Genomic DNA, 13,103 nt, shown 5'->3' on the forward strand with positions numbered 1-13,103 from the left:
TAGGAGGAAACAGCTTGAGCAAAATGCAATTAGAAAGTGGTTCGGTAAAGAGTATTCGCAGGTAATTTATGTGGAAATAAACGTGTATATCCTATATACATATACCGTTGTGTCGTTCACGAATCTTCCCATCTAAAAAACAAAATTAATGTAACGCGTGATTAATTATTTTGCTGTTAATTAATTTAGTTATTTATTTTATGGAGCTTGGTCGGACATGAGTTTTCTAATTGCAAGCATTTGGGATCTTGAAAGTGACGGTCGAATTGAGTTTATGTTAGAATAGTAAAAAAATATGCTCGAGCGTGGGCTCGCTTGATTTGTTTGTTTTAGGAGAAGACTCCTCGAGCTCGCCGAGCGCATAAAAAGAACGTAAACAGATCAACTCGAGCTTGCTTCGGGTACTCGGCGCGAGAAGGACAACGGTCAATTGACGATCGAACTTATCGACTGTCTCACTCTTTTTTTACGCGGTTGTCTCTTTTTCTCTAAGGACCGAAATCTCTAACGGGTCACTTCAGTCTAGTTGCGGAAGCCCGGGCGTGAGGACGTGCTCTTAATCGTTCCGCAACTAATGCGTGTTTTCTGACCGCGGACAGGAAGCATCGCATACAAAGAAGTGTCGACGTCGTCGACTCGGGAACGGGCAATCATTTTCTGCACGTCTGAGTCGTCCCGATCGTCGTTTTGTGCTTCGTTTCATATCTCGAAAAAGTACTTCGAAACGATGGGGTTACGTAGCGGGTGTATCGCACGGAGCGTCCGACGTGAAATGTGCTGCGCGTCCGGTGTTACCAACCCGATTCACACTCGTCGTCTCCTTCAGCGACGTTCAACGGATTCCGGCGATCGCCATTGTTAGAGCGTGTGATCCGCCTCGTCCGTCTTCTTCCTCGCGGCCGGAGATTCTTAATCCGTTTTGGACAAGAGATTTTTGATGAACTTGAGGAAAACAAAGTGCGCGGAGAACATTTTATCGTGGTGTTCGACATATCGCTGCTCGTTTCATTCGCTGTTAACGCAGCTTCGTTCATTCCGCCGACGAGAATTAGCCAGTTTCTTGTGTCGAGATCGAGGACGACCCGGTAGAATTAAACAACGCTACTAATACCGAGAGTGCATAATTCTAATCGTAAAAAAATCGCCGCGATAATCCGTCATTCTTCCAGTCGTTCGTCTCTCGATTGAGTGTCAGTGATAGTGATTATAAAAAAAAGCAGGACAGAGTAACATAGTTTTAAGTGATATAAAGTGCTGCAACACGTCAAGATAGTCCAGAAATCTGCCACGGTAAGAAGGAAGGAAGGAAGGAAGGAAGGACGGAAGGAAGGATGGAAAACAACCTAACCTAAGCGAAAAAAACAAATGTAAGTGAACTTGCAACACGCCGTCGGCTGTAGATCACCCAATTGTAAGTATTAATTTAATTAACTAATATCCGAATCGGTAAATATATATTTAGTATAACGGCCTCACTTAAAATTTTCTTAAAATTTCGAAAATGTATTTATTTTAATGTCTTAAAAATTGCGCACATTTTCACACGTTTGCACGGTCATCCGGGCCGTCGTACGAACACGTTACCAAGATTGATATACGATTCAAACAACGCGACAGATTTTATCGTTTGAGACCCGGATATATACCTATTATAAAATGTATTGCACAAAACGCAGCCGTTTGATTACGCACGGAACGATTGTTGCCGTGTATCACGCTTGAATAACGAAATGACGTGTATAAGAACAAACGGTGTGTGTCTATACGCTGCAATGACGTCGAAATATTTCCTACCCGTATGTATGATCGACCTGGTTATAAAATTTGTGCGTGGGATAAATTAAAACATTTTAATCATAAATGCGAGAGCTATGGACATAGCGGACTAAGTAATTTCAAAGTACCATTAGCAAGTAAATATATTAGTAAGAAAATATTTCGTCATTCGTATTAATATCTTCTATCTTGAAAATATTTAAAGCAACGTTGCATAAGGTCTGTTAATTTTTTTTTTTTTTTTCCGAACTGGATATATTAATTCCGAAAGTATTTTTCTCCTTTGACTGCAAATAAGGAGAAATAAACTCGCTATAATTGAAACGCGATGGGTTCGATTAAACAGGAAGAGGCTTATTAATAGATATACATATAGTAACAATGGGAAACGCAAGAATACGTGTTTAATTTACATTTTTTATTTTTATTTTTTTATTTTTACTTTCCTTTTAAAAGTAGATCACGTTAAATCGGTTGGTTATTCAAGAGGACACCGTCCTTTAAAATAATCTCGTAATCCATATCGCGAGGTCGTTTTTCTCTTCCGACGACGCACGGCGATGGAATTGGTTTTCTTTCCCACGGCGTCACGGCGCAACGTTTATAGCGAGCAAAGCGGCCGCGTACTTGGTATCTTTCGTGTGCACTTAGTCACACCAGCTCTCGTATATACACGTGCATCGCGCGAATTTACTTGTATAACTTATACAACGTAAATTTATACAATACCTATCTACGACACGCTATGAGAAAAGTCTTAGGAGGAAAGCTGGCAAAGTGAGTGTGGTTACATGGCGCAATCACTGCGATATGTGCCATGCCAATGCCGATTCAGTTTAGAAATCAAACCGAGCGAACTCGATCGCAATTGTATCCAAAGGTAAACCCGTGGCATCGAGAGTAGGTACTTCGACGTAGTCTCAGTTTTTATTGCCCATTATTTTTACTGGGCTGGAAAAAAAAAGAACAAAAAAAAAAGAGAGTAATGGCTAGTGTCGCGAGTCGACCTCGGCGACGAGATTGGCGTTGTACCCTTTGTCTCGTTGACAAGTATAGGGAACTTTAGATTGTCTTCCATCCTCGTTTAAACACGTAGCAAATATTAACAATAGAAAGAAAGAAAAAAAAAAATAGAAAAATTGGAGAACGAGTCAGACTCGAGACTTATGCCTCTATGTGCCGAATGTGTGCTCGAGTGCGCGCTCGAGTGCGCGATATGCCGCGGAAAAGTAGCGGATATGAAAACCCCACCTGGTCCGGGTAGCGCGGGCGCGGCCTTTCCCTTCGGACTATAAAGCCACTACAACACCACTTCCACCAAACATTCGCTCGACGGTCCGTCACTCTCATTTGCTCTCACCATGTGGCTGCTTATCTTCGCAGGTGAGTGCGATCACGTCACATTCTCGAAGACAAAAGGACCAAATTTTACGACAGGGTGCTTCGGTAAAAGTGTTGACGGCGACCCTCCCCCGTTGGCTTATTTTCCTGCGGATGATACGCTGCCGGAGTGTGTACGGGTACCGTGCGGCGCGATCATCTGCGCGCGTGTGTTTCTTACCGCGGAAAAAAGAAAAAAAAAAAAAAAAAATTAAAACGCGGGTGTGAACTTCTGTGCGAGGAAATTGGATTCTGCAGTTTGCAACTGAAAAGGGACCATTTTGCGACGGGATAAAGAAGATTTGCATTTTGGATTATTTTCTGTACGCGCTGCGAAAAATATATCACATCCGCGAAAGTACTTTGGTGTTTTCTGCAGAAAAGTATAAAAAAATGCTATTTTACGTTTATGTATTTTAACGAAGAATAACATATCGGAATATATTTTTAAAATGGTAAAAATACCAAAAACGTTTGAGTTAATTTTTACTTAAAAAAAATTTTTTTTTTAATTTTGTTTTACACTCGGTACTCGGTTATTTTATTTTTAATTAATTTAAAAATAATTTAGTTGAAATTAAATGTACTGATACAATTTTTTAATCTTGAACGAAGCTTCTAAACAAAGAATCATACATTTGAATGAAGTAATATACGCGTATTGAAATTCCTTTGAAGAGTTATTTTTGTTTAAATAAATATTTTATTTTACTGAGTACTTTTGCTAAAAAAATATGTATCTCGTAACATTTTTTATTTTATTTACAAAGTTCAGAATCGTTACGCGTATTCTATTTAATATTTTAAAATCACCGCAACAGTTCTTTAATAATTTTTTATTGTCAAGTTAAAGAAAGTAAAATTTTTCTCAAAATTATAATTAATTAAAAACTGAGATTATTAATTTTATTGACATTCCTCGACGAGACTTCGTACAGCTGTTTTTAACAATATTTTGCATCCAAATGTTTGAGTGAATTGAACGAATAGATATCAAAATCTAGATAAAAATTTTTTGCGGCATTTTTAAAATTAATTAAACGAGAATCGAGATAGCCGAACTGATACATGAACAAAAAAAATATTATATCAGATTAGATATTTATTTTAATTTTCCCTTGGGGTTACTTTGATTAAAGTGCAGTTTTATTTATCGCACGATTAGGTATAAAGTCTTGTACTACATGCAAACGTTACATTATACTAATTTCCTGATAAAGAAATATTAATAATTATTACGAGCTTCTTTTATCAAATAATTTTCAATCAAAGATTGAAAAATTCGAAACTAATGATATGAGAATGAAGAAAGAGCCTTACAAAAGTGAAATGTCGTCATTACCTATTCGAAGATGGGAAAGTCAATTCGATTGTGCAAAGTTCCTAGATGGGAGCAGATCCAATTAACTATAATGAGAGGTAATTACGTATAAATTGTCGTAAATCTCCAACGAATTACGGTTGAATTTCCAGGTTATCGGCTGATTTTACCGATTTTCGAGAAGCTGCATTTGTTAAACTCGTAGTATACTCGGGTAGAGTCCATGATTTTACATATACATATTTTACATTAGACGTTACAATAAAAAATTGTCACTAGTTCTTCTATTTACCAGAACATTAATTTGTCGTGCATAAAATTAATAGCAACATAAATTAATATCATAATTTTTATTTCTGTTATTTAATTTAATTACAAGGAGAGGGAGGTGCAAAACATACAACGTATTAAAGTATTTGCTAATCATTTAATTATGTCGGTTACATTTTTTTTACGTCCAGATAACGTTTGCTGTTGCGAGATTATTTTCTTCAGTGATGACATCACGTTCATATGCATATTAGATCGATAGATAATTACTTCTCCTTGATACGCGTTTACACAAAAAGCGACCGCGTCCTGGAACTTGTCGATTTCTATTCAGCGCATTTCCTATGCAATTCTATTTCTATGATATTTCCTAGCATTTTTACACCCCACGACACTGCCCGCGAAACATCCTTCACATAAAGCAAAGCTATCAAATTTTCTCATCTTCGAAAGAAATCCAACGTAATAATAATCGCGCGAGAAGCCGGAGTGTATCTTTATCTAATTTCCTCCTCGACACATTGATACAATGCCGCAATGAGATTTCAAATCTTTGTTTTACAATCTCTCGCTTTCCTTAACGTATACAAAAAAAAAAAGAAATACCGAATTAAGAAACGCGTTTCCTTCCTAGACTATTATTGTACGTTATCGAGATTTTCCACGTCGCCGTTCCGGTAGCGAGATAAATTTTTACTTACATGCGGCTCACGATCAGATCTTTATTGCATTTATATATTTTTCAAAATTTTAAATATAAATTACATATTTCACACATTGATAAGTTAGAAAATATTAAAGATAGATCTCTTTAATTCTCTTGTGTATTAATTATACTTTTTTTTTTTTTTTACTATATTTTATTATAATTCCTTTCATGTATATATATCTCATTCGCGGTGAACAATATAATCATTATCAGCACTAATCGAATAACCGCCATCGATGTTACTTTTACTCTTATATAAATTCATTTATTTATTACTTTTATAAATATATATATATATAAATATTTTTAGTAACACAAATCAATAATGGCGATCACGTCAGACGAGATAAAAAATCTTACGTGTTTGCGATTGAGAAATCGACGTCGAACATAAAGCGCGTGAACGAACGGTATCGCCTTTCTAACCAATATACCATAATACCGAGCTGCAGCTACGACTGCAACTGACTTGAAAACCGAAAGTAGTGGAGAGGCAAGATCGCTACGTATACATGTATAATAGCGAAGTGGTATTTTGTCGTGCGTTAAGCAACTTTTCGTTGTCTCGCGTCACTCTCGCGTACCGCATATGGGAATAATGCAGGCAGGGGGGGATCTGGATATTTGGAAAATTATAACTTAGGAACGTTGATCTATTCGTATATATTTCTTATCTTATTTGCATGCATCAATGCATGGAAATCACAGGTCGACGACTCGGAATGGGTGATACGATGACCCGCGACTATGAGGCGGAAGTCTGCTCGTAGCACGAAAAGTGAAAACTGCTAGTAATAATATGTGACAAAATATACGTTAGAGCAATTATCGCGTATCGCCAGTATAGAATATATTACAGTCAAGGTTCTTTTATATCTTTGTTTTTTTTTTATTTAAAATAGACGTGCAATTTTGTAATTTAATATAAACGTGCATTTTGCAAAATAATCTTATCTAGATATTTTTTTTCTTTTTTTTTTCTTAATTGAGGAATAAAATAAAAATATTTTATGACCTAGAAGAATCTCGATCTCAGAATGCATTCGAGGCAGATAATTCGAAAGTGTAAGGTCGAGCGTGGTTGTGCATTGTCCTTACTGCATTACTAATTTTATCTCGAATCTAACGCCTGAATATATTGAACACCGTGATTTTTTTTAATTATTTATTTGCGTTACATTAATAAAATTATTATTAGATGGTAATTTATTATATTTCTTTAAAACTCTTTATTTAATCTGATATTTTAAATGATATAATGTGTTATTTTTGCATAAATATAGTTTACAATCTTTATAGTGATAAACGTAAAATAACGAATGTAAATATCAATAAACGAAATCGGTTATACAATATTGATGATATTAAATTGAGTAATGTTAAAAGCAAACTCCGCGACGCGTTAATTACACGAGGGTTTGTTAATCATGTACGTGTATTCGCAGTATAGGAGATGTTACTTAATCTGCGGTTTCCTCCTAAAGACGCGCATGTAGTATTACTCAACGAGAGAAAAATTACGCACATCCGTGGAATATCTCACGGACTAACAAAAGAAGGAAAGTTAACCATATTGCCCTCCTCCCTTCCCCCTATGCGTTTTCCTCTTCTAAGCAGTTTCAAAATAAGGATTTAAGCGTGACCGCGTTTGAACATAACTTTTACAAAAAAAAAAAAAGGAAAAGGAAAAAAATTGAAGGATTTATTTAAAAAAAAATTTTTTTGTTAGTTATAACTTATTAATTTTTTAAGATAAATTCCTTAATAAATTTCTTTTTTTATTTAAAAAAATCAGAATTTTTAAGAATGATATAATTTGTTAAAACTATTTTTATCAACGATTCTAATGAAAACATAACAGTTACATTTTAATGTGGAAATGATGATGTATAAATTGAGTTAATTGTCGAAGATGAAATTAATAACACGAACGTGCGTTTCGTAATATTATTACACCGTTTTATGTGATAACCTAGACATAAATAAAGAAAAGGAGGGGAGGAAAAAGAAAAGAAAAACTTTCTTTAACTTCGCTATCAAGATCACCTAAAAATAATAGTTAAAACTAAACTTTTATTTTTATTAATAAGCGTATTTAGTTTAATTTATTAGAATCCCAATTAATTAGAACTCCATCAAGTTTGCAACGAAATTAGTGAAATATTTATCAATCGAGACAAAGGTATTGGAACTAAATTGCATTGATTCTGTTGATGCACAAGACTGCTTCAAATTTTTTTGTCATTACAATGTAAAAAGTCCCTGAGTAATTAACGGGTTCAGGTTCGTTACCCGAATCGTTCATATGCTTATCTCTTTCCGCTACAACGGGATGTCTGAAAATGTTGAAAGCAAAATCCGTGGGAAGAGTTTCTTGAGCGCACGTCGTTTGTAACTTTCTCTGCGTTGCTTTCCCAGCACCGTTCTAAGCGTTCGCGGTCAGGCAGAACGATATAGGTAAAAGTCACTTCCACGTTCGATACGATTATTCAACTATTAAACTTTAAAAACGTATTTAGACGATATTATACATTTTATGTCGGCAATACGTACCTATTATAATGTACGAATAAAAAAAGAAATATATATGTACACGCGTATACATTGTGCTGTGTACATATTTGTTGATAAAGCATTTATTAAGTAAATTTTATAATTTTTATACATACAAGGTAATTTTAAAATTAAATAAGATATTTAAATTTCTAAATTGAGAAAGATTTTATATGTAACAATATTTAAAATCAACAGGTCTTTTGACAATCTCCGTTGGAGAGAAGACCGGCGTTGGTGAGAAGGCGGTATCATCGGCGCCCAATGCCGATGACATTGTTTTACTAGAGATCGATGTCAAAGATCTTGCTAAGAGGTCACCAGTTTCAAGTAGCGCTATTTATGGGTCTTCACCTAGTCAATATGTTATTCGCCAGGGAGATGATTCTCAAGAGGTATGTAATAATATACTACGCACATCCGTTTGATCGCAACGCGACAAATGTGATCATTTTAGGATATATACTACAGTAATAAATATTCCATCAAATATTTAGCATTAGTGTCGTTGATCAACCGTAACTATTGACCGCCTATCACCCACTAACGTTCTGACTAAGTAACCGTGAATAGAATATTTTTCTACTTTAACATAATGAGCAAATAGCAGCAATAGAGGGAAAGGAAGGGAGAAAGAATAATTTCAAGTCCGCTTTTGAGATCTAGGCGTTCTGATGCAACGTGATAGCAGTCATAGTTCGACTCCATTGCTTTCATTACTCGCACGAGGATTTCCATTTCACCAGTGCACTTCGAGGATAACGAGAGATTGTACATTCCATACTACAAAAGCCGTGAAATGCCGGATACTCTTTTCCCTCCTTCTCTTTTTCTCTCTCTCTTCCTCATCCTTTCCTTCTTCCTCTATCTACACATTTTATTCATTTTGTTAACGGAAATTACTAATATAAATTTGAAATTAAAATATGATAAAATTATTTATATGCAGCAAAATAAAATTATATGTATATATACGCACACATTAAATATTTTACCAGCTAATTATCAACACTGAGTAGAGAAATAACTAGAAATAAATTAAAAAATATATATAATAAATACAATAAATTATATCATCATGTAACATTTAATATACATATAATAAATAAATAACATAAATAATATGTTATAACATTTTAGGTGATAATAATTTCTTTTACGTTAACAAGTCTAGTTAAAGAGACAAGAATATTTAAAAAAAAATATATATTTTCTAAATTTATATTGTTGAAATATCAGAATAAAATGTGTAGAAAGCAACACAAAAAGAGAGAGATAATACTATATTCATATTATCGATTGCGTTGATTAATTTATCGATTCAGTGAACAATATTAAATTAATATATTCAGAAATCTATATAAGGAGTTGGGTTTTAAGAAAAAGAGAAAGAGATTTTGTCGATATCCCTGTACCTCCTACGCGATCGCTCGTGATCTCTCGACAGCGCCATACTCGAATGCAATCGCTTGCTTGCATAACGCTTGCAAGTTTACTGCACGCCTTCTAATCGCCTCGACCTGACAGAACCGGTACAACCACACCCACTGACAACCGGGTATACGTTCTCAGTTGTATCAAATCCCGCATGCTTATAGAATTATAGCCTTCTCCACGGCCTTGTATACCGTTATAGCGGGATGAGTCACTTTCAAGACTGCGGTTTCTTTATTGGTTACTGGCTCATCCACTGAGTTGTTGCGAACTACTTGTTCACGGAGCAGTAACCTTCGACCATTTATTTGCCATTTACCCGTAAGATCAAGTTCAACGTGAAGTTTAACGTGGGCCGAAATAAGAGCCATCGTCTTTGGGCGTTATTTTTTTTTAAATTTTTTATTTTTTTTATTTTTTTTATGTTCGTGACATTAAAAACTGTTTGCCGTTATTTCACTTTTGACATTGAATGAGATTAAAACCATTAGGATTAAGACAATTCGTTATTATAATATATTTTTTTTTTATTAATATATAAAACAAATGTAATGTTTATAATATATGTTTATAATAAAAAAATATACATTTTAGGTATCACCTGAATATTTAGCTGTCCTGCGACAGTTTAGTGGGACCGAACCGCAGCAGTATGCCGCAAGACCCAGTGAAGCGCCGCAGCGTAGACCTCTTCCAGCTTACGCCAAACAGCAGCAGGCGTTGCAGCAGGCATATTACAATTATCGCAAACCCGCCGTAGCTCCTCCTAGACCAAGACCTCAGTTTCATCCCCAGGCGTTGATTCAAGCCGAGGCTTTAGCTCAGGCGCAAGTTGAAGCGCAAAATCGTGCAGTCTCATTGCAATCGCCGCGCGGTCCATCCGGAGCATCTACATATCAGGTAGAATCGTATACTTCGCCAAAGCTGGGTACATTCGAGCAAGAGTTATTACAATTGGTATCTGCCAATCAGGCACAGGAATTTAATCTCATCCCTACGCAGTCTAAAGCCGCCTATCCACAACAAGAATATGTCAAACCAACGGCGACACCAGTATCTCAATTACCTGAACAATATCATATCGAAACAAGTCCTCCCCCTCGTTATCCGCATCAGCAACGAGTGGCAGCGACGTACCAGTCGATCGAACAGCCGGTTCAGATTCAGTATCAACCTGCACAAGCGGCAGATTATTCGACAAAGGGAATTGAACCTTTTAGACCATCTCCGCAATATGATTATGTTGACGATGGTGCTCAGGTGAAAGCCCACCCAGCGCAGCTCCAGGCAGAAATCGAAGCGAACGCCAGGGCTCAAGCTCAGGCCGAGGCGCAAGCCTTAGCTTTCCAGAAAATCGCTCAAGCATCATATCAAAAACATCACGAGGCTGCTCTGCGACAGATTAAAATTGACCATGAAAATTACAGGCAACAAACTGCTCTGCAACAAATTCAACAAGGAGAACAGGTAAGCGAAGCCGGTCGAGCTCACATCGAGGGTCAACTAGAACCGAAAGACCCAGAAGCCGCGTACAGAGCAAAATTGAAGGCACAGGCGGCCGCTGAAGCCGCTGAAGCGAGAAGGCTTCAGGCAGCTGCTGAACACAAGGCTCATTCTGACGCCATACGACAAGTTGAAGCTCAGCAACAAGCTCAAGTAAAAGCTCAAGAAAAAGCTCATCAAGACGCTTTGGCCTTCGAGAGAAATCAGTTGCGTGCTCAAGCACAAGCTCAGGCGTTGGCAGAAGCTCAAGCTGAAGCATTGTATAAGGCCTATCAACAATCACGAGCCAAAGCTAACAGTGAAATTTTGGCAGTCGCTAAAGCCCAGCAAGAACAAAAGAAAGCAGATCCTGACAGTGCACCGGTCATTCAATTTCTTTTACCTAATACTGCTAAACTGCCGGTAATTAATAATAATTATTTTACTAATGACGATGTCAACAAGTATCAGGCTTCCGGTTCTACTTACTCTCCGAGATCTGTGACTAAACCAGACTCGAGTGAGTCTGTCTCTCAAGAACAAGCGTATGTTCAACCTGTTATTACTCAACCTCGCCAAGCGCACAAACTCAAAGTTCCACCTACGCAGTCTTCTGTTTATGTTTCTCAAGCGGGTGTCTTAAAAAAATCGCCGATTAAATCTCTTACTGTTGAAGAGATTGTCGATCAAGGTCAATTAAACAGTCATCAAGTCGTACGTATTCCTTCTCCTAAGGAACAGCAACCTTTGACGCAGGAAGAGTTGTCCGCTCTAATTAACGCTGGTTATAGCGTCACCCCGGTACCTCAGTTAGTAAAACCGACTCAACAGAATTACGTACCGGAGAACGCCGGTGCCGTGTACTATTTGAAAAAACAGCGACCGGCAGTTAGACCTGAATATGTTACGTATGAAGAAGTTGTACAACAGCGACCGCGAAAACCTATCAGAAAGAGTGCTCCCATTCTCAAACAAGACGAAGAAAATGGTAGTAAAAAAGTCACTTTTTTGGTACCTTTGGAGCATAGTTTTGGCACTAGACAATCATCTCAGAAATAATGAATGATCAGTCATTTTTTTCGTCATCTTCATTGTTTTCGTCGTTGTCGTCAAAAACAAATTTATGAACAAATTTAGAGAAACCTAAATGTTACTATTAGTTTATAATTTTTTTTTCCTTTTTCTTTTACATCAAATGGCATAATTTCCTTTTTATATTTTCTTTCAAATAATATGTCAATGATAAATAACCCTAATTAAAATAATTCAACGTTTACAAATTTTTTTTTCAATCTATTTTATGTGTTCTTTCAAATTTTAATTAGCTTCGATCTTATACAAATTGCACCAATAAATCTGCTTCAATACTAATATCAATATCGATCGTTGCTTTTAAATTTACTTTTATTCTATGATTAGTAATTTAATCATTTTTTTCGTTTCTTGGTATCAGTTTGTAAAGTGAATAAGACAAAAATGTTCTGATTATTCATTACTGACTTTGATTCTAGGGAAACTCTAAAACCGTCTGTATTACGAGTCTAGATTAATTTTCTAATTAAAAGCATAAAAAAAATTAATCCTGATTACGTTTTAGACGTTCGTGCATATATCAGCATTATTAATTCTTTATGGTAAAGGTGTCAAAAATTACATGCAAAAATTAGTTGTTACATCTTCACAGTGCAAGTCCGCCATCCACTTTTTATTTATAAGTGAGTAACTGTAAGTTACATTAACTTATAAATATATCCCGTACAAAAAAAGTTTAAAAAAAAAAAAAAATAAAACAAGAGATTAATAATGGAGAATATATAATAAACGTTCTTATAAAATTACAAGTATAACAGACTATAGGCAATTCTTTAGAGCACATATAAGATTAATACAAATACAATTTTTTTTAATATCTTCTTACTGTATAAGATAAAAAAAAAACAGAATATAATTTATAATCAAGAGATTTCGTAGTAAATCTGTTTTGCGCGATATTATCTGATAGATAGTAGGTGCGACGGTGCTGAGTCGAATAATTATTAATTTATATTTTTTGTAAATATTAGATTTTTAACTAATAAAAACATTTTAAAATGGTCCTTTATAATACATATGTTCTCCTCTCCTTTACTTTTTTATGACTTTTATTTACTTAATTATATATGTATGTATATTCTTTAT

At 35.6% G+C, this 13,103-nt stretch overlaps 1 protein-coding gene across 2 annotated transcripts; it reads left to right on the forward strand.

Annotated features, from left to right (window-relative positions):
- The first annotated feature begins 548 nt into the window (after positions 1–548).
- Positions 549–13,029, forward strand: LOC139105736 (uncharacterized). 2 transcript variants are annotated; one of them, XM_070662000.1, is made up of 4 exons: positions 549–3,159; positions 8,208–8,404; positions 10,038–10,343; positions 10,416–13,029. In XM_070662000.1, exons 1-4 carry the CDS (start codon positions 3,138–3,140, stop codon positions 11,982–11,984), a joined length of 2,094 nt encoding a protein of 697 aa, XP_070518101.1. In that variant the 5' UTR covers positions 549–3,137; the 3' UTR covers positions 11,985–13,029. The 2 variants fall into 2 exon arrangements, with proteins under 2 accessions (XP_070518101.1, XP_070518100.1); XM_070661999.1 differs by having other exon boundaries at positions 10,038–13,029.
- The last annotated feature ends 74 nt before the right edge of the window (positions 13,030–13,103 follow it).

The sequence above is a fragment of the Cardiocondyla obscurior genome, linkage group LG09 (genome assembly GCF_019399895.1).
Source record: "Cardiocondyla obscurior isolate alpha-2009 linkage group LG09, Cobs3.1, whole genome shotgun sequence".
NCBI lineage: Eukaryota > Metazoa > Arthropoda > Insecta > Hymenoptera > Formicidae > Cardiocondyla > Cardiocondyla obscurior.

What these genes read in the sequence shown, in the direction of transcription:
- LOC139105736 (XM_070661999.1), top strand. Translation starts at nt 3,138, where the DNA reads ATGTGGCTGCTTATCTTCGCAG. An exon ending in GTGGCTGCTTATCTTCGCAG is followed by an intron (nt 3,160 to 8,207) that starts GTGAGTGCGATC and finishes TAAAATCAACAG; the next exon opens with GTCTTTTGACAATCTCCGTT. An exon ending in AGGGAGATGATTCTCAAGAG is followed by an intron (nt 8,405 to 10,037) that starts GTATGTAATAAT and finishes TATACATTTTAG; the next exon opens with GTATCACCTGAATATTTAGC.